The 20,625-nt window shown below is 38.5% G+C and overlaps 2 protein-coding genes across 2 annotated transcripts; both read right to left on the reverse strand.

The window, feature by feature from the left end:
• Positions 1–1,925: 1,925 nt before the first annotated feature.
• On the reverse strand, positions 1,926–13,256 carry LOC139640189 (cytosolic phospholipase A2 gamma-like; the record flags this gene model as incomplete). The annotated part of the gene is made up of 9 exons (XM_071514362.1): positions 13,140–13,256; positions 11,632–11,739; positions 10,753–10,895; positions 9,988–10,177; positions 9,391–9,496; positions 8,968–9,114; positions 5,781–5,858; positions 4,517–4,668; positions 1,926–2,097 (listed from the first exon to the last, which is right to left on the reverse strand). Coding segments are annotated over exons 1-9 (1,213 nt in total), but the record flags the coding sequence as incomplete, so codon positions are not given.
• A 772-nt stretch (positions 13,257–14,028) lies between these two features.
• LOC139640188 (cytosolic phospholipase A2 gamma-like) lies at positions 14,029–19,631 on the reverse strand (the record flags this gene model as incomplete). Its single annotated transcript, XM_071514361.1, has 6 exons — positions 14,029–15,574; positions 15,870–16,038; positions 17,155–17,326; positions 18,229–18,383; positions 19,205–19,288; positions 19,485–19,631. Coding segments are annotated over 6 exons (752 nt in total), but the record flags the coding sequence as incomplete, so codon positions are not given.
• Positions 19,632–20,625: the final 994 nt, after the last annotated feature.

The following is a 20,625-nucleotide window of genomic DNA, read 5'->3' on the forward strand; positions in this document are numbered from 1 at the left end:
TTTGCCTTATAATGATTGCTCACTGGTAACACCTGCAGAAACTACCTGGGCCACTGTTTTCCTCATTACACTGTCTCTACTTTACTGACAAGCAAGGTAATGAGTGAGAGAAAAGGTAAACAACAACTACGGAAGTAAACACCTCTTCCTCTCCATCTTTGCCACACACACACACACACACACACAGCAAGTTTGTTAAGATCCAGGTAAAAGTGCGACGTCAAGGGATGCAACAGCCCACTCAACCCACAACAATTCAAAGAGACGATCGTGTTAAATCACACGATATTCAGCAATGCGAACGAACCGTGCCAAACTCCGTTCAAAAGTCTGGCACTGTACGTGCCTTCCTTTATCGGCAAAGGTACACGTCTCCAATTATCGCTAATTTCAATAAAAACCTCAACTATTGCAACGGGTTCGCCTGATTTCGCCCACAATCTTTTTCTACTAATAATGTCTACTACGGCGGGTGGTAGCGGGCAGTGAGAACAAGTCCAAATGTTGATATTTTATTGAAATTAAGGGCTACTTGGTAGATTATCTATATACCGATTTTACCAGAAACCAATCCACCGGAAAGCATACTTATTCCGCCACAAATACAGTTACGTTATGGTGGGTGATAGCGAGCATTATAAACCAAAAGTTGAATTTATGTTTAAATAACGTATTGTTTGGTGGATTACATGTATGCCGATTTAAAGAGTCGCTCATGACGATTAAATCGGTACTAAATCATATTTAATTCGCCATGCATCGTCGCCGACAGGCAAGGTCACTTGAAACGGCCAGATTTTGTAATACAGTTTGGCTAAAGCCCTAGCTCGCTAGCTAACGTTACTCACCAGTTACAAAGTGAATGGAACAGACGTAAATGTGCTTTGAAGCTGGAGCCCACAGCTTGCCGGGTCCGTCCTCACGCCGAATAGACTGAAACCATTTCATGCGTCTCTTCCCATCTTTTGGCACGCAAAAAAACTTGACGCCATTATTCTTCCGAGTGTTGTTGGTACAGCAAGGAACACAACAGGATTTCGGCATGCTGCCTCACAGGACGGGGACACTTCTTCAGTCTACATTTTTACAGCTGCTCTCGGCCTAGACAGGCATGGGAAACAGGTGGGCGTGGCGAAAGCAGTGGGCGTGGCAACTATTTTTTTCCTTTTTTTTTTTTTTTTTTTTTTTTTACTTTAGTAGCGAATATAAAATAAAAGTAAAGTTTGAATTTGTTTGCTGTTTGCAATGAGCCTGCACTGATCCACTTGGATGAGAGAACTAAAAATGTATAAAAATAAAAAGGTAACTGTGTCAAGAAATGTATTTAATTGACATACATTTTATTGTTTAAACTGCTGTATACTCTAACTAGGCAAAAGCAAAGAAACACAAACCGATAAAAGTAACATGGGGCAAATATCAAATATATATTGAAATAACTGAACACATAAATGTATAACCTGTTATTTTACCTGTCTCTCTGGATTTCAGATTATGGACAAAACTTACTCAAATTTGAAGAAATAGAGGATTTGTTTTCATGGCAGGCCAAACGTTTGGGCTGGTCCAAGGAGGCAGGAGGAGGAGCTGCAGGATCCAGTGGGAGCGTCACGACTCACAGCATGTGGTCAAAATGGAGATGTCCTTGTGTTTTGTTTTGGGGGGTTTTTTGCACTCCACCAACAAACAGGACAAGTTGTGTGTGCAGCAGATGACAAGAGGATGAGACCAGTGCAAGTCGGGAAATTCAATGTCTGCCTTTTTTCCTGTTGTGGAGCCTCAGTTGCTGTCAGACCAGGGTCAAACAGTGTTCACGATTTATTATTAGCATTTGTGTAAAGTGGAGGGAAGAAGAGAAGGAGGCGGAAATTGGGGAATCAGACTGGGAGAGAGAGAGAAAGAGAGAGAGAGTGTGTGTGACAGACCTTTGCAGTTAATTCTGTTGAAGAGAGGCATGTAAACGATGGTGGGCTCGTTCTGCTCCCCCTGCAACACGTAGCAGTCCTTCGGCCAGTCTTTGTCCTCCAGGACCTCGTCGTCTATCTTTGGGAAAGGCTTGTTCACCTCGGCTGCATAGTCTCTGGCCAGAGTCAGGGTCTGTGGAGAAGGAGGAGGTGGGAGAATGGTTCAAAGCCCACTCCTGACTTCAGCTGTGTGGTTCTAACAATCCCATTGGTCAATATAAGTGAGAGCGGGTGAGAACAAAAATCAGATCAGAACAGCAGAGTCGCTCCCCGTCTTATGCTGCACTGCAAAAAAAAAACCTCCATCTTAACAAGTCATTTAGTCTCATATTCAGCCTTCAAGTATTATTTTTTCTTAAAACAAGAGAAGAATTCTGCCAGTGAGGAGAGATAACTCCACTTGTTTCCGATGCAGCTTAACTTGTTTCAGGAATTTTGCAGAAATGAGTGTCAGTATCTTGAAACAAGTCAGAATAAGGAAGATCACTGCACTGCTGTCAAGAAAAGGACACTTGATTCTACAAAAAAAATTCAAGTTGAAACAAGTTGATTTGCATTGGAAACAAGTTAAATTATCGAACCCCACCGGCAGATTTGTTCACTTATTTTAAGAAAAGTATGTTTACCCATTTTGGGAAAAAGTACTAGAATACATAGGGAAGTGGTTGGGTTCGACGGTACCTGTATCGCCAAGACTGTGCCTACTGGGGGACCAAACAGAAATTCCCAATATATCAAAATATGACTTTGCAGTGATAAATGTAGGGGTTGTCACGGCTGCCCGCATGATCCTCAGATTATGGAAAAGTACATCCTCTCCAGATCTTAAAAAAATGGATAGATTCTATGTTAGAAATAGCATCATATGAACACATGTTAGCTAGAGTCAATGATGAAGGTGAGAACTTTAAGAGGTCGTGGGACCGCTTTTTCGCTCATAGTATTGCTGGGACACGGTGATGATCTAATTGTATTGCTATGACTGCTAAATGTTTATTTTGGTTGTTCTAAATATGTGCATTTACCATGGGCCTTTGGATGTTTTATAGATAAAGGTAATAATACTGTCTGTTTGTGTATATTTAAATAAATAAATAAAAACTTTAATAACAAAAAAAAAAAGAAAAGTATGATTTTAGGACTCAGTAATAGACTAAAGGACTTGTTAAGATGGAGATTTTTTGCAGTGTGAAAACTCATCTCTACAACAACTAAATGAAGTCACCCTTCTCTCCACTGGACCACTTCCCCTCTCCGACATCTTCTTTGTCTACTCCTCAAACTCTCTATACTCATCCCTTATTTTTTATTTCTTTACCTAGGACATTTCTCTTACGGTCACAGAAATATTATCAGTAGACTATGTGGCTCTGACCTTTGCCCCTCTGTTCTATTGGTTGCTTGTAATGTTGGTGATTTAGGAATAGACACTTTGTTATTCTACTGTTGCAGAGCGCTAAACTGTAAACATGTAAATGAGTGAGAATGAAAGTGAGTGAAAACCAAAACAGATGCTGGATCCAGGCCACCAGTGACCTCATGTAACCTCTTTGTAAAATCTGTTTCCCCTCTGTAGAGCTACACTGCACCTATTATTAAGTCTTTCTAAAACCTATTTTCAATTGCAATTGCATCTTTTTGTCACATTTGTTTTTATGCCAGTATGTATGCCTTCTATTGATAGTGTGTGTGTATGTGTGTGTGTGTGTGTGTGTGTGTGTGTGTGTTTGCTCTTTCTTATCTGCTTTAAACGTGCTTTGTTTTTAAAGCGCTATATAAATAAACCAGTAACTTTACAATAAGGGTCACTAAGTTAAGGGTTACTTAATGCTTAATAAGCATTAACTAACCCTTAATTAACAGTTAACTAATGTGTAATTTATTAATGGTGTTCATGTTAACTAAGGTATTAATTTATACATTATTTAATAGTTTGTAAAGATGACTATTAAATAATGTATAAATTAATACCTTAGTTAACATGAACACCATTAGTAAATGATTACCAGACACATTAGTTAACTGTTAATTAAGGGTTAGTTAATGCTTATTAAGCATTAACTAACCCTTAACTTAGTGACCCTTATTGTGAAGTGTTACCAATAAACTTAAACATAAACATAAACTTAAACTTAAATTTAAACTTAAACTCGTGCATTGTCTATATTCTCAACTACATGTAGAGCCACAAGGACCTGACCACACTAGTCTACAGCAGTGGTTCTCAATCTAGGGGTCGGGACCCTCCAGGGGGTTGCGAGATGATTTATTATTTATGTCTATTTTTTCCGATTTCTCTCTAATTTTTGCTTAATTTTTTTGTTGTGAAATGCTGAATAGTTGAATCCCATATCGCGTATCGAATCGTATCATGAGGTAAGCGGATCGTCTCGTCCCTCGTCAACATGGTGATCATACATGAGAAGCTCAAATAAACTTGAATGTGTCTGCATTTTGTGGTTTTGTCTGTTCAATTCAAGGCCTTGTTGTGTCTCCAAACCACAACTCTTCACACACACACACACACACACACACATACACACACACTGCACCTCAAACATGTTCCCAGCGCTATACTCCAGGGCGATGATCAGGTCGATGTCTCTCCTCTCTCCCAGGAAAGGAGGATAAGGGACGTTGTTGTACAGACCAGCGTCGATCAGGTAGAAATTTTCAGACTGGAGACAGGATGGGACTGAAGAATCTGCTCAGCAACAGGAATCAGCAGAGGTGGAAAGTAACTAAGTACATTTACTCAAGTACTGAATTGCGTACAATTTTGAGGCACCGGCACTTTACCTGAGTATTTCCATTTTGTGAGACTTTCTACTTTTCCTCCACTACATTTATCTGCCGGCTGGAGTTACTAGTTACTCTGCAGAATAAGGTTTTACATACAAAACATACTATAAGCTCATAAAATGTGTTGCATTGTTAGAGTTTAAACTCCCCAACAGTAGCTGGAGCAGTTAGACCGACAACATTTACAATAATTTAAGTCTCTGAAAGAATGAGGACTTTCACTTTTGATACTTCAGTACGTTTTACTGCTAATACTTCTATATTCTTACTTACTTTCAGTGGTGGAAGTAAAAGTAAGTATTGGCAGCAAAATGTACTTAGGGTATCAAAGTAAACATACTCATTATGCAAAGTGTCCCCATTTAGAGAGTTATATTTTTCATAAATTATTGGAATATTAATACTGATTTATTGACATACATGTACATGTAAGCAGCATTTTAAAGGTGTCAACGTGAAGCTAATCTTAACAATTTAGCCATACTTTTGGGTATTCTATAACAATGCTATTTTATAGTTATTTTATAAAGATGATCAAATGTTTTAATATAAAATATTGATCTGAAAAGTAACTAGTAACTATAGCTGTAAAATAAATGTAATGAAGTAAAAAGTACAATTGTTGTGGAGTAAGTACAAAGTAGCATAAAATGGAAATACTCAAGTAAAGTACAAGTACCTCAAAATTGTACTTAAGTACAGTACTTGAGTAAATGTACTTAGTTACTTTCCACCACTACTTACATATATATATACTTTTACTTCTAATGAAGTACTTTTACTTGAGTACTTTTTCCACCAGTGGAGTTCAGCTATAGACATGAAGCGCCATACATCAGATGTCATGTAAAAACCATTATAGGCTCTTCTTTACTGCAGTTATGTGTAGGCTACCTGGCTACATTGTACCTCACCACAGTATATTTAATCACAGTAAGGAGCGGCCTCTCGGCTATGGGACGCCCTGTGTTGTTGTCATGTTGAGCCGATGCTCAGGTTTCTGTGTTCAGTTACCGTTGTATTGGTAGAGGAAGTTCTTGGTTGTCCCCCACTCCCAGCTGTTGACCAGAGGCAAAATGGCCGCCTTAGTGTCTGGAAAAAAATAAACCACACAGAAAACATACATGTTTCATAATGAGCAACTTCATTCACACAATAATATGACTACCATGTTATCACAGTATTTTAAAATGCTGTCCATGTCACACATTTCATTTCGAATCTGTGGAATGGCTGGAAAATCTGGAGAGAGGAAGTGATAAAGTAACTCTCTTAGCAACGTTTATAACAACTTAAAGTGGTTATCCATGAGATCTGTGTTTTATTGATTTTGGTGACATCAGTTTGAGTTTCTCTTTTCTCTGTCTGTTCAGCCATGGTGGCTATCTCTGCTCATGCTAACTACCCAGTTCTTCTTCTTCTGTTTACTCCACGCAAACTTGTAAAACACATCACTTCCTTTGTATCAGAGGATTTTTCCCAGGAAAGAGCTACCAGACACCGGCTGTTAAGAACAGACAGTGGAGAAGCTTTATGAACTGGATATAGGTTGAACTACTATTGCGTCATATCAATCAGCGATAGTAGCAAAACACATTTTTTTTATATTCTTTAATTCTACAATAATTTTGGCTCTTCAATTACGCAATTATTACTATTATAGTGTATTACAACCCGACCGGTCTGTGATGCTTTACACTAAAGGAAACCAAAGAGACGAGAGAGGAAAAGATCTAATGTTGGTGAGTCCATCTTTCTCAGGACGGAGCGCTGCTCACTGGGACATTAGGAGATAGTTTGGATTTTACTCCTGATTTTCAATTCATCACTTCCTGTGGCCGGAGAAGATTTCCCGCCATTGACCATAACGTAAGAATTTAATTTGGGGCAAACAAGGCAAATAAACAGCGTCTCAACTGGCGGGGCCCCACCTCATGATTGTTAACCCATGGGTGAATTTTGAAGCCAATAAGGATACCACAGGTGATATAATGATTCCTGTTGCAAGACATTTCAATGAATGAAACCATCCTGTAGCTTCTCTCCGTTACACAGGTATCGAGCAAGCTCTCCCACAAAGAAGAAAAAGAGACATAGAAAGATGTCTTCTCCAACGAGAACATTATTGGATATATCATCCCCAAACAAGGGCCCCTCGCGGTCTGAATGAGGACTTCTCCATCAAACCCTTCATATGAATGATAATGACCATTAGTGGTTCAAGCTCAAGCATGAGTTTCTATATCTAAAATATTGCCTCTGAGATAGTCTCTCTTTTTTTAAATCTTTTTTGTTATTTTGATATTAGGCTTCTATTCTTCCTTTTTGAATCATTTTTTCAATAACTTAATGAGATAATTTCTTCATATATATATATTGCTGTGTTGTTGTGTTTGTGTTTTCCTATTTTGGAGGGAGGGGGAAAAACTTATATCTATGACCAGTGAATCATGAGATTGCAGAACCCCTTAGAACTTTCCAGTATGCAACTAATAGGCCACATGTATATAAGGCCCATCTTTATACTGTGAATGCTTTTTGATATGTATAATATGCTACCTACTTAGGTGAATTACACTCAAATATAAATTAACTGGGGTTTTTTCTAATGATGGATTTCTATACATATATATATATATTATATGTATATATGTATATATTTTTTTTCTTTCTTTGTAGAGATTTCATTGGTTTTTCCATGATCACATCTATGGGTGGGGCCTATATCCATTCTGCAAATGAGGAACACCTGAGCCTGTCTGATTCATTGCAAAACCTACCTGACGAAGAGCCTGTGAGTGCTCAAAATGTTGTTGTTTTTTTTTATTGTAGAATAGTAAGTAAGCAAAATACTGGGAGCTGCCACAGTGTTGCGAGAATTTACTACAACCCAACTTCTCATTAAAAATATAAAGTCAATACATTTTTCCCACAGAAGGCTATGGTTTTAGTAGCTAATTTCACTTCTTCTAATGTGTGTCCTTTCCAATATAATTGTGTCATTAACATGACTGGGCTGCAGGGTTGCAGCTTTAACCTTATGGAACCTTTACACAGAGCTTTAAAACGTTACCGTTCTGGTCCTGCGGTGCCTCCTCCACCCCTGGGCTCTCTGTCGCGCAGGGTGCCGGCTCCTCAGCCACCTGACCCCCCTCTGCAGCAGGAATAATGGCATTGTTGTCAAAGGGCCATTTGTTGACAATTTTATCATCCTTATTGTTGTCATTTTCATTGTTGTTTGTCTGAAACTTTTATGTTTGTCATTGATGCTGCGTTCTTGTCCAGGTCTCTCTCCTGGCCGAATATAGATTAAATAAAATGTATCAATCAATCACTGTCATCACCATCATCATCATCATCATCACTACCATCATCAATGCCCAGTCCCCTCTCATCTAATCTCATTTGACAAACCATCACTGTTGCTTGTAAAGTGATACTCTCTCTCTCTCTCTCTCTCTCTCTCTCTCTCTCTCAGCTTACTTCCCATTTCCAGAAGAAAAGTGCTATACAAATAAAATTATTACTATACGATTACACACACACACACACACACACACACACACACACACACACACACACACACAGTACCTTGTGTTTGGCTCTCTGTGTTGTTGCAGCTAGATGAAGTGGTGTTATCTGCTACATCGCTCTTCCCAGACATGAAATGACCAAATTTGTATAGCACTGAAAGACACACACACACACACACACACACACACATGCACAGATATACACGAAACACTTGAATGATTTATTTATTAAAAACAGGACTTTAGCACTGTTTTGCAGGACTTCCATTTGTTGTTTCATTACTTCGAATAGGGGCAGGCAGCACGTCTAATACGGCCTGTCCATCAGCCATAGCACTGCTCAGAACACCTGCGTGGGGCACACACACACACACACACACACACACACACACACACACACAAATTTGTGATTACTAGCACTTGCAGCAAGGCCTGCACAGGGAAAACACACACCAGCGTTCCCACAGTCACTTGGACATCAAATTCACAGACTTTTCAATGACTTTCAAGGCCCTGTTTGGTGAAATCGAAGGGCACAAAGTTGTTTTGGAGTAAGACATGAATTCAAAAACCTTTAAGGCCATATCTTATTTTTCTCAAATCCACAAACTTTCAAGGGTTTTTTCAGGCCAATGGGAACCCTGACACACACACACACACACACACACACACACCTTGCAGTTTGACCATGTCCATCTCCGGCCTTTCCTCCAGCAGCTCTCCTGCCTGGAATATGCTGCCCAGATGGGAAGTTTTAATGAAGAGACCCAAGTCTGTGAAGCCAGATTCATGAGGAGTCACCTCAAACCATTTACCTGAGAGAGAGAGAGAGAGAGAGAGAGAGAGAGAGGGAGAGTGAGTGAGTGAGTGAGTGAGTGAGTGAGTGAGAGAGAGAGAGAGAGAGAGAGAGAGAGAGGGAGAGAGGGAGTGAGAGAGAGAGAGAGAGAGAGAGAGGGAGAGGGAGACAGAGAGAGAGAGTCAAAAAGAGAGAGAGGGAAGGATCCCATCCTTCCCTTGAGTTTTTGTGTCGGCTGTGTGTGTGTGTGTGTGTGTGTGTGTGTGTGTGTGTGTGTGTGTGTGTGTGTGTGTACCTTCAGTAGTGTTCTCTGTGTTGCAGGTTTTCTCGATGGCGTTGTAGACGGGATAGGGGTTGGTAGCGTTCCTGTCGCAGTCTCCAGAAAGCTGACGTGTGTCAATCTGATGAAACCAAAAACTGAAGTTACTTAACAGTGATCAGATGGTGACGCATTTTGAATATTTGGATAAATTAATTGAAATTCTGTCATTTTTCAAAATAAAATAAAACAAGATTAAGTGGTTATATTATATCATATCATATTATATTATATTATATGATATTATATTATATTATATTATATTATATTATATTATATTATATTATATTATATTATATTATTATTTTTGACAGTTTGAGTAGTCATAGTAGTTTTAGCAGTTTAAGTATTAGTAATAGTATTGTTAGCAGTATTAGTACTAGAAGTACTATTATTATTAGCAGTAGCAGTGTTGGTGGTAGAAGTAGGAGTTTGAGACAAGCAGCAGTTTTAGTAGTAGCAGTATTATTAGAAATAGTAATATTAACAGTAGTAATTTTAGTAGTTTTAGCCTATTAGCAGCAGTGGTAGTATTAGTATTAACAGTTTTAGTATTATGTTATTATTCTGCACCTCCTTGATGAAGTGATCAGCGATGAAGGCAGCCCAGGGGTCGGTGAGGGAGAAGTCCTGGTCGTTCGCTTTCATGTCCGTCAGCCATTCCATACTAGGGATCCACCCCAGATTGGGACCCGACATGGTGGAAATCACTCTGCTGATGTTCTCCCTCCAGGACGGGTCGCTGTACAGAGACGACATGGACCTGGGACACGACCAGAGAGGAGGAGGGAGAGAGAGGTGAAGGGTTGGAGAAGGGAGGGAGAGAGGGAGGGGAGAGGCAGGGGGAGAGGTGGAGTTAAGGAGAGGTGGAGATGGGACACACCGAGAGTCTCAGTCCTCTAACAAGAGAACTGCTGTGCGTGGTTCGTTAATCCGACCGGCTACAGGAAACCACCCCGAAACACAAGGGATTATGGGTAGAAGGAGATGGATGCGGTTCCTCATGCTTGGAAAGCCAAACAAAATTAAGTCTGGACTGATGCTCATATTCAGCTATTTCTTCATGTGTTCTTAACTGGTATGAACACCACAGAAGAAGAGACAGACAAGTCTTTCATGCTGACAGAAAGTTACAGGAACTTGAATCAGATATGTTTTGAATCTCGAACCCGGCAGGATGACAGGTTAAAACTTTATCCAATAAAATTATCTTTTTTACAAAATATCTGCACAGGCTGCCACTGTCGTTTATCCCTGTTTAACCCTCTGCTGCCTCCTCTCTCTCTCCTCTCCTCCCCCTCCACCCGTCCCCTCCTTCCACCTCTTCACACCTCTCACCATGTGGATCCAGAGACTCCCCCTATGTAGAGCAGCGAGTCCAGCAGACCGTCTTCCTCCATCTGGTAGAGCGAGCCCAGCAGGGCCACCGCTGCCCTCTGACCCCCCCCTGACCCCAGCAGGGCGATGTGAGGAACTGAGTCCTGGATGGAGGTTAACAAGATGTAAGATATGACAGGTGAAGCTTTTCATTACAGAACAAACTATCCATTATATGGGGGGAAAAAACAACAAAACCACCTACTTTACCTTCTTAAATGATTGCTGGCATGAATGTGAAGCAGATTACGACTTGTTTTGAGGCCTTTACTTGCAAAAGCGAAATGTTTTTAAGGACAGAATATATAAAATAATAGCTACTGGTGAAATTCACACAGCTACATTTCCCCCAAATGGTTGTATAGGGTTATGGAACGAAATCCATCTTCAGTTGTGTTTTGGTAATAGTGTGTAGAGTGTAACATCCATGTGGGCAACATGGCAGAGGCAGAGGGGTGGGAGGAGGGGAGAGAAGAGTAAAAGGAAAAGAGGGAGTGAAGGGCTGGCAACAGACCGGTGAATGCTTGTTTTAAGCTACTAGGAATATCAGATGGGTGGGGTTTACTCTCTGGGATATTCCAGGTGAGTTGGAAATCACATAAATTAAACTGACTTTCAAATACTTGCTGAGGTTGTCAGTGTCAGTGCCAATGCAGCAAGCTCCACCCACCTGCCACTCAAAGCAAAATAAAACAAACACTAAAAGTTATTTGCAAATGCCATATGATCCAGCAGGTCTGTCACTGTAGAGAATGAGACAGAGAGAGACACAGATGAAATAAGGTAGAGAGAAAGCAGAACTATGATAATTTCCCAGCTACACATTTCTTCTTCTCTTACCGCTGTGAGGTTGATTCCCAGGCCGCTGAGCGACTCCAGAACCTTCTGTTTCCTCCGGTGAATATATTTCTGCTCAGCTGCTCCGAGGGACTGAGACTGACGCACCTGCTGCTGCACACAAACACAGCCACAAACTTTACCGTCCACTTATGCACACTGTAAACCCAAATAAGTTAGCAGATATGCACACTGTAAACCCAAATAAGTTAGCAGAACTCCAAAAAAATTAAGTCAACTGATTGCCTTATGAACTCAAAAGTCACACGTTTTCAGAGCTTAAATATTTGGAGTTAGTGTTACATGTACCTTTTGATTACAGTGAAATCAAATTACTGATTAAGTCAACTCAAATATTTTCAGTTAATGCTTAGAATATTCATTCCACTCTCATTGCAATAAGTTAACATAACTGAATAATTTTAAGTACACAAACTGAGCATTTCATGTTCAATAAACTCAATATTTATTAGTCTCTTTTTAAATATTTTGCTTACTCACAACTCAACAACACTGACTTCTTAAAACTTAAAATCATTTACCTCGAAACTTAAAAAAAAGCTGTGGCAACTGACTGCCTTAATTACAATGAGTACCACTAACTTAAAAAAAAAAATACATATACACCATATTCAAAGTGCATAGAACTCAAAAATTGTCCAAGAGTAAACACTTTATATTCAAAAGTTGAGAATAGGAACTTTTCGTGCCACCCTCTCCCTTTTAGACTGGTTGAAAAATTTAATCTCAATCTGAATTACTTTTATTATATTGTATGTATGTATGTACATTTATTTATTACAATTATATTACAATTGTGTAATGCAATATATACAGTATGATTATATGATTTTCCATCTATCACCTGATACATCTCATCAGAAATTAATATTTAATTATAGGCTACAATATTTTAACACTTTCCATTTGTGACATGCCTATTGTGCTAAGGAAAATACTTACATAATCATGATATAAGCTGTCAAATATGACAATGTTATAGTAATAAAGTTACAGTTATTATGGAATCTAAATAAAGCCACACATCCAACAAGGATTCGAAAATCACTTGTAAAAATTAAATATCAGTCATTGGAAAAATGTGACAAAATGATGCGTAGCGCAAAATGAAAACAAATGATGGCACTTTGTGAAGGAAAGTAACTATCTTAAGTGTTTGGTTTTGGTTGAGAAAATGATAATGAGTTTCACAGACTGGCTCTTGGAGATGATGAATGATGAATAATAAGAATTGATTTAACTTTAATCTTTCAAGCAACGAGGCACAAAGAAATGAAAACAAACATTAACAAAAATTATAAATAGAATTGGTACACAATTATATAATACACAGTAAAATAAGTAAAACCAATTGCATGACCCAAGTTAAAACACAGCCAGGATAAAACTAAGGAACGGTAAAAATATCTAGCATTTTTGTAACAGGTATCTTTTAACCATGCGTCACTTACTACAGATACGTTGGCATGTTTTCTCTCCACATCATTAACTTCAGATGAGTTTGCATGATTTCCCTCCACGTCCTCCACCGACTGCCCCGGTGGTGTCACCAGCAACACACACACACACACACACACCGCGGCCCAGCCTGCACTTCTGCACTGCATGCTGGGAGGATGAGCAGCCGCAAGAGTCAGAAACAAAATCCAGGGAGCGAGGAGAGGTTCGAGTCTGGTGGAGCTACGAGACGAGAAGCGCCCCCAGTTACTCCCTCTTCTTATCATATACCCTGTGTGTGCGTGTGTGTGTGTGTGTGTGTGTGGGTGGGTGTGTGTATTGGGGGCGAGTGGATTGCTGATGCCAAAACTGAGTGACTCATATTAGAATTTCAAAACTGTTTGGACTGCAAATGTTTGCAGATCCCACTCTGAATTGGATAAATATATATATATACATATACTGTATATATATATGTGTGTGTGTGTATATATATACATATTTTAAATATATGTAAAAAATGTGTGTCTTAGATGTTTATTCACTTCTTGTTATTTCTACTACTTCAAAACGTTTTTGCTGTTTGCATTGTTTTTGTGTGTAAAGCACATTGAGTTTTCCTGTGAATGAAATGTGCTATACAAATAAAGTATGACTTGACTTGACTATTGTAAATGCACTTTACTCTGTCTGATCTGCACATTGAGGAGTGACACATAAATTAAAAAAAATGAGCTTTGTATCGTATCTTACAAAGCTGACATTTTGAAGTCAGTATTTTTTGCGTGGTTTTCTCCCAAAGTGTTTTCACCAGAACGGTTGAACTGGTTTTGTCTCTTTATTTGTGCAGCATCAAACCTTCAGTCAAAGCTTCTGTTGATTCTGTGATTCACAATTCGACAAGACACTCAACACAAACAAATGAATCAAGGAAAACCTGACTGAGGTAAAAAAAAAAATAAGTTTATTGTAACCACTGCTGGAACAGATCTGCCTTCATCAGTGAGCTTTGGACGGTTTCCCCTGATCTGGATTTACTGTTAGTGAATAATTAACTGCAAGTACACAGTAGATCTTTAAGTGAGAGGTAAGAGGAGTCGGTTTGAGGCGGTCTGTCTGTCCGTGGCACAGAGACCCGCCTGGCACTCTTTCTGCTGCACTCCTACACATTTCACTGTGACTCACACTCGACTTTGTGAAAAGAAGAAAAACATCCAAGGGACTCATGGCATTGGAAAAGGTCTAAAGTCAATATTGGTATTGTGACCTGAAAAATCAGATAGTACCTGTTGCAAATAAAAATATGACCCTGCTGTCTAGTTAAAATAAGATAAAAATGTTTCTAGATTTCTTTCCGGCTCTTATTTTTACCCACTTCTCAGTCATAAATTACCATTTTGGGGACGGAATACTTGTTACATCTATGTAGTCATGGCGATGATCTTTAAACTCCTTATTAATGTTTCTACTGCACTCACTGTAAGTCCCTCTGGTTTGGAGTGCCAGTTAAAATGCCTAAACCATAACTGTAAGTGTATATTTTCATTGCACTCTGGAGTGTCTTTATATCACAGAAAAAAATATTCCAAGGCACTTATCTTGTGTTAAAATGTTAAAAAGCCATTATCTCATTAATTAATGAATGGTAAAAGGGTAAAAAAAAATAAAAAGAATTCCACAAATCCTCTTTCTCACTTCCTAGGGGCTGAAAAAAAGCTCTTTGGGGGGCGAAAGCTTTGGGAGAATAAATCCAATAAGGGCAGTGGGAAGATATTTTGCATCAGTTATGCTGCTCGTCTTTCTGTATGAACCCACAACCTGCTTTTCGAAGGTAAGAGAGAAGGCAATCGAGTAATGTAATAAATTACCCAGGGAGTCATGAGTAATACATTGCTTTTCTGATTAGCCAGCGTAAAAGTCTCCTTTTCTTCATCTATATTTCCCTTCATTACTGAAATGGATTTACACTGCAAAAAAATCTCCATCTTAGCAAGTCATTTAGTCTATTATTGAGTCCTGAAATCATAATTTTGTTAAAATAAGTGAAAAAATCTGCCAGTGGGGTTCGATAATTTCACTTGCTTCAAGAATTGTCATTTCTAGAAAACACCTGAAACAAGTGAAACTGCATTGGAAACAAGTGGAGTTATCTCACCCCATTCACATAATTTCCTCTTATTTTAAGAAAAAATAAGATTTAAAGACTAAATATGAGATTAAATAACTTGTTAAAATAGATATTTTTTTCTGTGTACCAGGTGAAATCAATAAAGGATTATAGCTTTCACCTGGATTGACCGGTCAGTCTAGTTCACGGAAAGAGGAAGCGGATCTGTTTGGTTCAGTCAGTGTAGGAAAGGCACTAATGTGCAGAAAAAGGCAGTAGAGCGTCCTCTAGTGTCTGATTATGATCATTACATCTGAAACACAGTAGAGTCCACTCAGTCTGTCATGAGGATGAGATTAGAGGCCAGGATCTGAAGAGTTCCTACAGAGAAAATAGAAGAAACAGAAAAGAACAATCTTAGTGTGACAATATTATTGACTCATTCTTTCATTCATTCATTCATTCATTCATTCACTCATTCATTCATTCTTACATACATTCATTTATTCATTCTCACATAGAAGCACATGACTCACACATATCTCGACTACCTGCACAGTTGAGTATCCACCTATCACTTCTCCACTCCTATTTTTCTTTCTCTCTCTAAGAAAGACCCACACATACACACACACACACACACAACACACACACACACACACACACACACACCCACCTCTTGCTCTGCCTGCGTCCAGCAGCCTTCTTGATCTCCCTCAGTATCGTCTCCTTGTTGTTCTTCACGTTGGCTTTAGCCGTCTCCAGCAGAAACTGGATCTTCTCCTGGCTGAAGGGAAGCTGGAAGGTGGAGAACTCCTCCATCTTCTGCTTCACCTCTTCTGCATCTGGAGGGGAATGAAAGTCATGTGTGTTGTTGAACCCTGTTTTTTTTTTTGTTTTTTTTGCACAGTCCATGTGTCGTTTGTGTCAAGCAGTGATGGAAAGAGTGCTGTCCTACTCAAGTAGAAGTGAAAGTACTGGTGTAAAAATCCACTGAAGTAAAAGTAAAAAGTAGCTTATTTACAGTAAAATGAACTCAGAGTAAAAGTTCCTGAGTTAGAAAGAGAATGTTGTTATCTGTGATTTTTCCATGTGATTCTGAAAAGATTCTTTGAATTCGATAAATTAGAAATCGCTAAATAAAGTGCACAGACAAAGTAAAGCCAGATTGTGCTTCTCTTCTTTGCTGACTGGCCGCTCACTCTGAATGGATCCACAGTTTGTCAGTTTACGTCGGTCCAGTTTCTGTTGCTGATGGAGAAACACAGCACCTGTTCTCTGTAATGGATGTGATCTAAAATGCAGCGAAGTACAAAACTTGAGCAAAAAATTTACTCGAGTAAAAGTAAAATTACTGACTTTAAAAAACACTTTAAAAAACACTTTAAAAAACGTACAACTTAACGGGAGTAGATGTAATTAGTTACTTTCACGGTTGGTGTCAAGGTATAAAAACCTTCCTCTTCCTTTAATATGTGAAGGGATCATCGCTGTGACCCGGATGAACCTGTCTGACTGATCTTAATATTTTTTTTTTTTTTTTTTTATCAATATGTTTATTGATTTTTCTTTTTTAACAGAAAATGTATAAGTAAGTAAATGAAAAGCAACATCAGCATAAAACAAAAGTCAATAATCACATAAAAAAAACAATAATTTGCAAGAAAAAAAAAAATAATAATAATAAAGTCAACTAAAATAAATAGAATATAAGAGATAAATAAATAATAATAATACAAAAAAAAAGTAATAATAATAATAACAAAGAAAAAAAAAAAAAGTGAAACATCTCAAACAAAACAGAGGTGGTATTATTTGTGCATTCATAGTGGAGTAGACTGACAGACAGACAGACAGACAGACAGACAGACAACAGACAGACAAACAGACAGACTGACAGACAGACAGACAGACAGACAGACAGACAACAGACAGACAAACAGACAGACAGACAGACCGACCTTTGCAGTTGTTTCTGTTGAAGAGAGGCATGTAAACGATGGTGGGCTGGTTCTGCTCCCCCTGCAACACGTAGCAGTCCTTCGGCCAGTCTTTGTCCTCCAGGATCTTGTCGTCTATCTCTGGGAAAGTCTTGTTCACCTTGGCTGCATAGTCTCTGGCCAGAGTCATGGTCTGTGGAGGGGGGGGGACGGGTTTCAGACTTTCAGGTTTAATTTCAATTTAAGGGGGGGAGACACTCTGGATCAAACTCTGAGCAGCAGAGCACACCGACATGAGCGTAGTAGTAGCCGAAATGCAAATCTGTTTTCCCCCACTTCATCAGCAAGATGGAAACACAAGATACAAATTTGCATGAGAAAATTCTGCAGGTATGACAGCGGGTGAAGATTATTGGTTGGTAGGGATGGGACGATATTCTTATCTCACGATACGATACGCGATATGGGGTTTCACGATTCAATACAGCCACGATACGATGCAATAAATTAAAGTTCAATGACAACAAAGTCTGACTGTGCAGAATTCTGTTTATTTCTGAGCCACAAATCTTTCTAGCGATGGTAGTGACTCGCTAGAATATAAACGACAATTTAAAAATGTCATTACATAGTGCAAATAATATAATTTGGATGGAGAGCTTGTGAAACTGTGATGGTCAAGCGTCTCATTTGTGATTACTACAGCAGAATAAAATGGAGATAATATCACAAATAATTTTTCTGTCCCACGAGACGTATTGCCACATTTTTGTATCACGATATACTGAATTCCAATATATCGTCCCCTCCCTATTGGTCAGTGTTAAAGCTAAGCTGAACCTTGATCTGAAGAGAAAACAGTCATTAAAATATGAAAATTTGTTGCTGAAATGTCATTAAAGGCAGAGTTTCAAACAGCAGGGAGAAGGGCTCCATTGTTTTTAAAAGGGGAAGGTGTGTTTGGTTCTGCTGACCGAAGCCAGTCACAAAATGTGCTTTGGTAAAACTCAGCTATGTTTCTAAAAACGAGCGAGTAAAAATGCAGTACACACACACACACACACACACACACACACACACACACACGCACTCTACCTCAAACATGTTCCCAGCGCTGTACTCGGGTGCGATGATGAGGTCGATGTCTCTCTTGTCTCCCAGGAAAGAAGGATAGGCGACATTGATCAGCAGCCCGGCGTCGATCAGGTGGAAGCTCTCTGCAGACTGGAGGCAAGGTGGAACCACAGAGTCTACCCGGCAACAAGAATAAAAAAATACATATATAGTATATATATATATATATAGTATTATAGTAGTATAGTCAAGACGCCTGTACACAGCCACTTATAATCAGGTGCTGGTTGGTCACAGGAATACAAGATAGGGTCAGGTTCAGGTTCAGGTTCAGATTCAGGTTCAGGTTAGTAAGCGAACCTGAAGAAGCAACAAGCAAAACGTGTTGTTCGCTCCTTTTATAAGCCTATTTTTGCAAATGCTATAAGAAAAATACATATGTAAGTATACTGTCAACAAAGTCTTACAGTGTGAAAAAATAGTGTTTCAGAAATGGAGTATTCAGATTTTGAATAGAAAATTAGATCTTGTAGTGATCTGATTAGATCATAGGCATTAGTTCATACACACAAATCACATAAAAAATAGACAATTTATAGGCTGCACAGAAGAGGATAAAATGAACCGTCTGAATTGTTTCAGAGCACTGAAATATACTGAAATTCTGTCAGAGGTTTAGATGATTTTAGATAAGGGTTTTATATACTGTTTATATACAGTATATACTTACAGAGTCACTAATTGTATAAGAAATTCATTAGTCTGGTTTCATTGGAGATTTTGGGAGTTTTAGTGTCACATAATGGTCTAAATGCTGTTTCAGCTGTTTCCACCCTGATAAAAATAAAATTATGGTGGAAACACTGAAAACATGCTTTTTTTTGCATGAAAATAGTCACATTTAAAGATACAGAATATTGGACACTTGAGTCCTAAAAATATTGGTTTCGATCAGTCGATCCCTGGTTCCCAAGTAAAACTCCCAGTGTCTTCTCACCTTGGTATTGGTAGAGGAAGTTTCTGGTTGTTCCCCACTCCCATTTCACCACCAGAGGAAGAACCCGCTGAGTCAGCCAGGACACTGGGAAAAACACAGTGAAAAGAAATATACAGGTTTTACATGACATATAACAATAATAACGGTTTATGTAGTTTATTGCATTCACAGTGAAGACATTTTGAGGTTATTGGTGATCTAATAAGAAATATGTGGGGATAAAATAAAAGTTGTCTGTGAATCTGCAGTATTTATCAGTCCATCTCTCTGCCCCTCTGACCGTGCTTTTTGAACGGCCCCTCCTCCAGGCTCCGGCTCCAGGTCTCCACGGCCCCCAGCAGCTCCAGACTCCAGGTCTGGAAAACCTGTTTTCTCTCCTCTGAGCTCATTGACTCCAGCAGCGCAGACTCATTATGATTCAGCTTGTCTGGAAAACATGACAATTAAACGAGGCATTTTGTGGCATTTTGAATCAGACATTCACTCTGTTTATTTTTCTTCCCCGGACACTTGATGCTTTGTTGAGTTAACTAAAAACAAAACAAAAAAAGCTATGCATTGATACTTGATAGTATTCCTTATTGTTCATTTCATATATATATATATATATATATTTTTTTATCTCTGTTTCTTTTTGGATATTGTCTAATATGCTAATGTCTACGATACTCAGCTTACTCTGATGTTATGGAAAGAGCTGTCACAGCCAATTTGTTGTATTTTTGAAGTCTACAAATAAAATATATATAGAAAAAATAAACAAAAAAAACCTTGATAGCTTTCCTTGCTGAAACCGATGGATATCAGCTGCAATCTGCTAGATAGCTTGCAGCTAGCAAAACCCATTGGATTCAATGAGGAATGCTAACAAGGCTAAACAGCCATTTTTAGGCTAGATGAGGACTAAATGTGGGAACTTTTTTCTTACAATGCAACAAGCACTTGGTGTAGAAAAAGACTGATATTCAGTATGTCATGCTGTCTATTTAAATGCAGAGTAAACTGTGACCAAATGAACAGCTGTCAGAGTTGACATAAAATTTTGTACGCACAAGAAAATAGGTAAGAAAATAAGAAGATAATAATAGTAAGATATATAGTAAGATTATTATTAAGATTAAAATTATTGGAATCATTTTTATTATTATTATCATTATTATTATTAATAGCCTAGAAATGTGATGTATTAGAAGAAACAAAATACAGCATCGTGATATTAAATTTTGTTAGGTTACTCTGTGGTTGATGTATTATATGGGATTATTTGATTAAGAATAAAAGTAAATGAGTCATATATTAATGGATTATTATTCTGTTGGTGACTGCTGTTGAGGCTGTGGTGTTCTCATCATCATCATCATCATCATCATCATCATCATCATCATCATCATCGTCATCATCATCATCATCATCATCATCAA

The sequence above is a fragment of the Centroberyx affinis genome, unplaced genomic scaffold, assembly GCF_046629955.1.
Source record: "Centroberyx affinis isolate AG114_WGS23_722 - 3 ecotype Tasmania unplaced genomic scaffold, CSIRO-AGI_Caff_v1 ptg008563l_1, whole genome shotgun sequence".
In the NCBI taxonomy this organism is placed as follows: Eukaryota; Metazoa; Chordata; class Actinopteri; order Beryciformes; family Berycidae; genus Centroberyx; species Centroberyx affinis.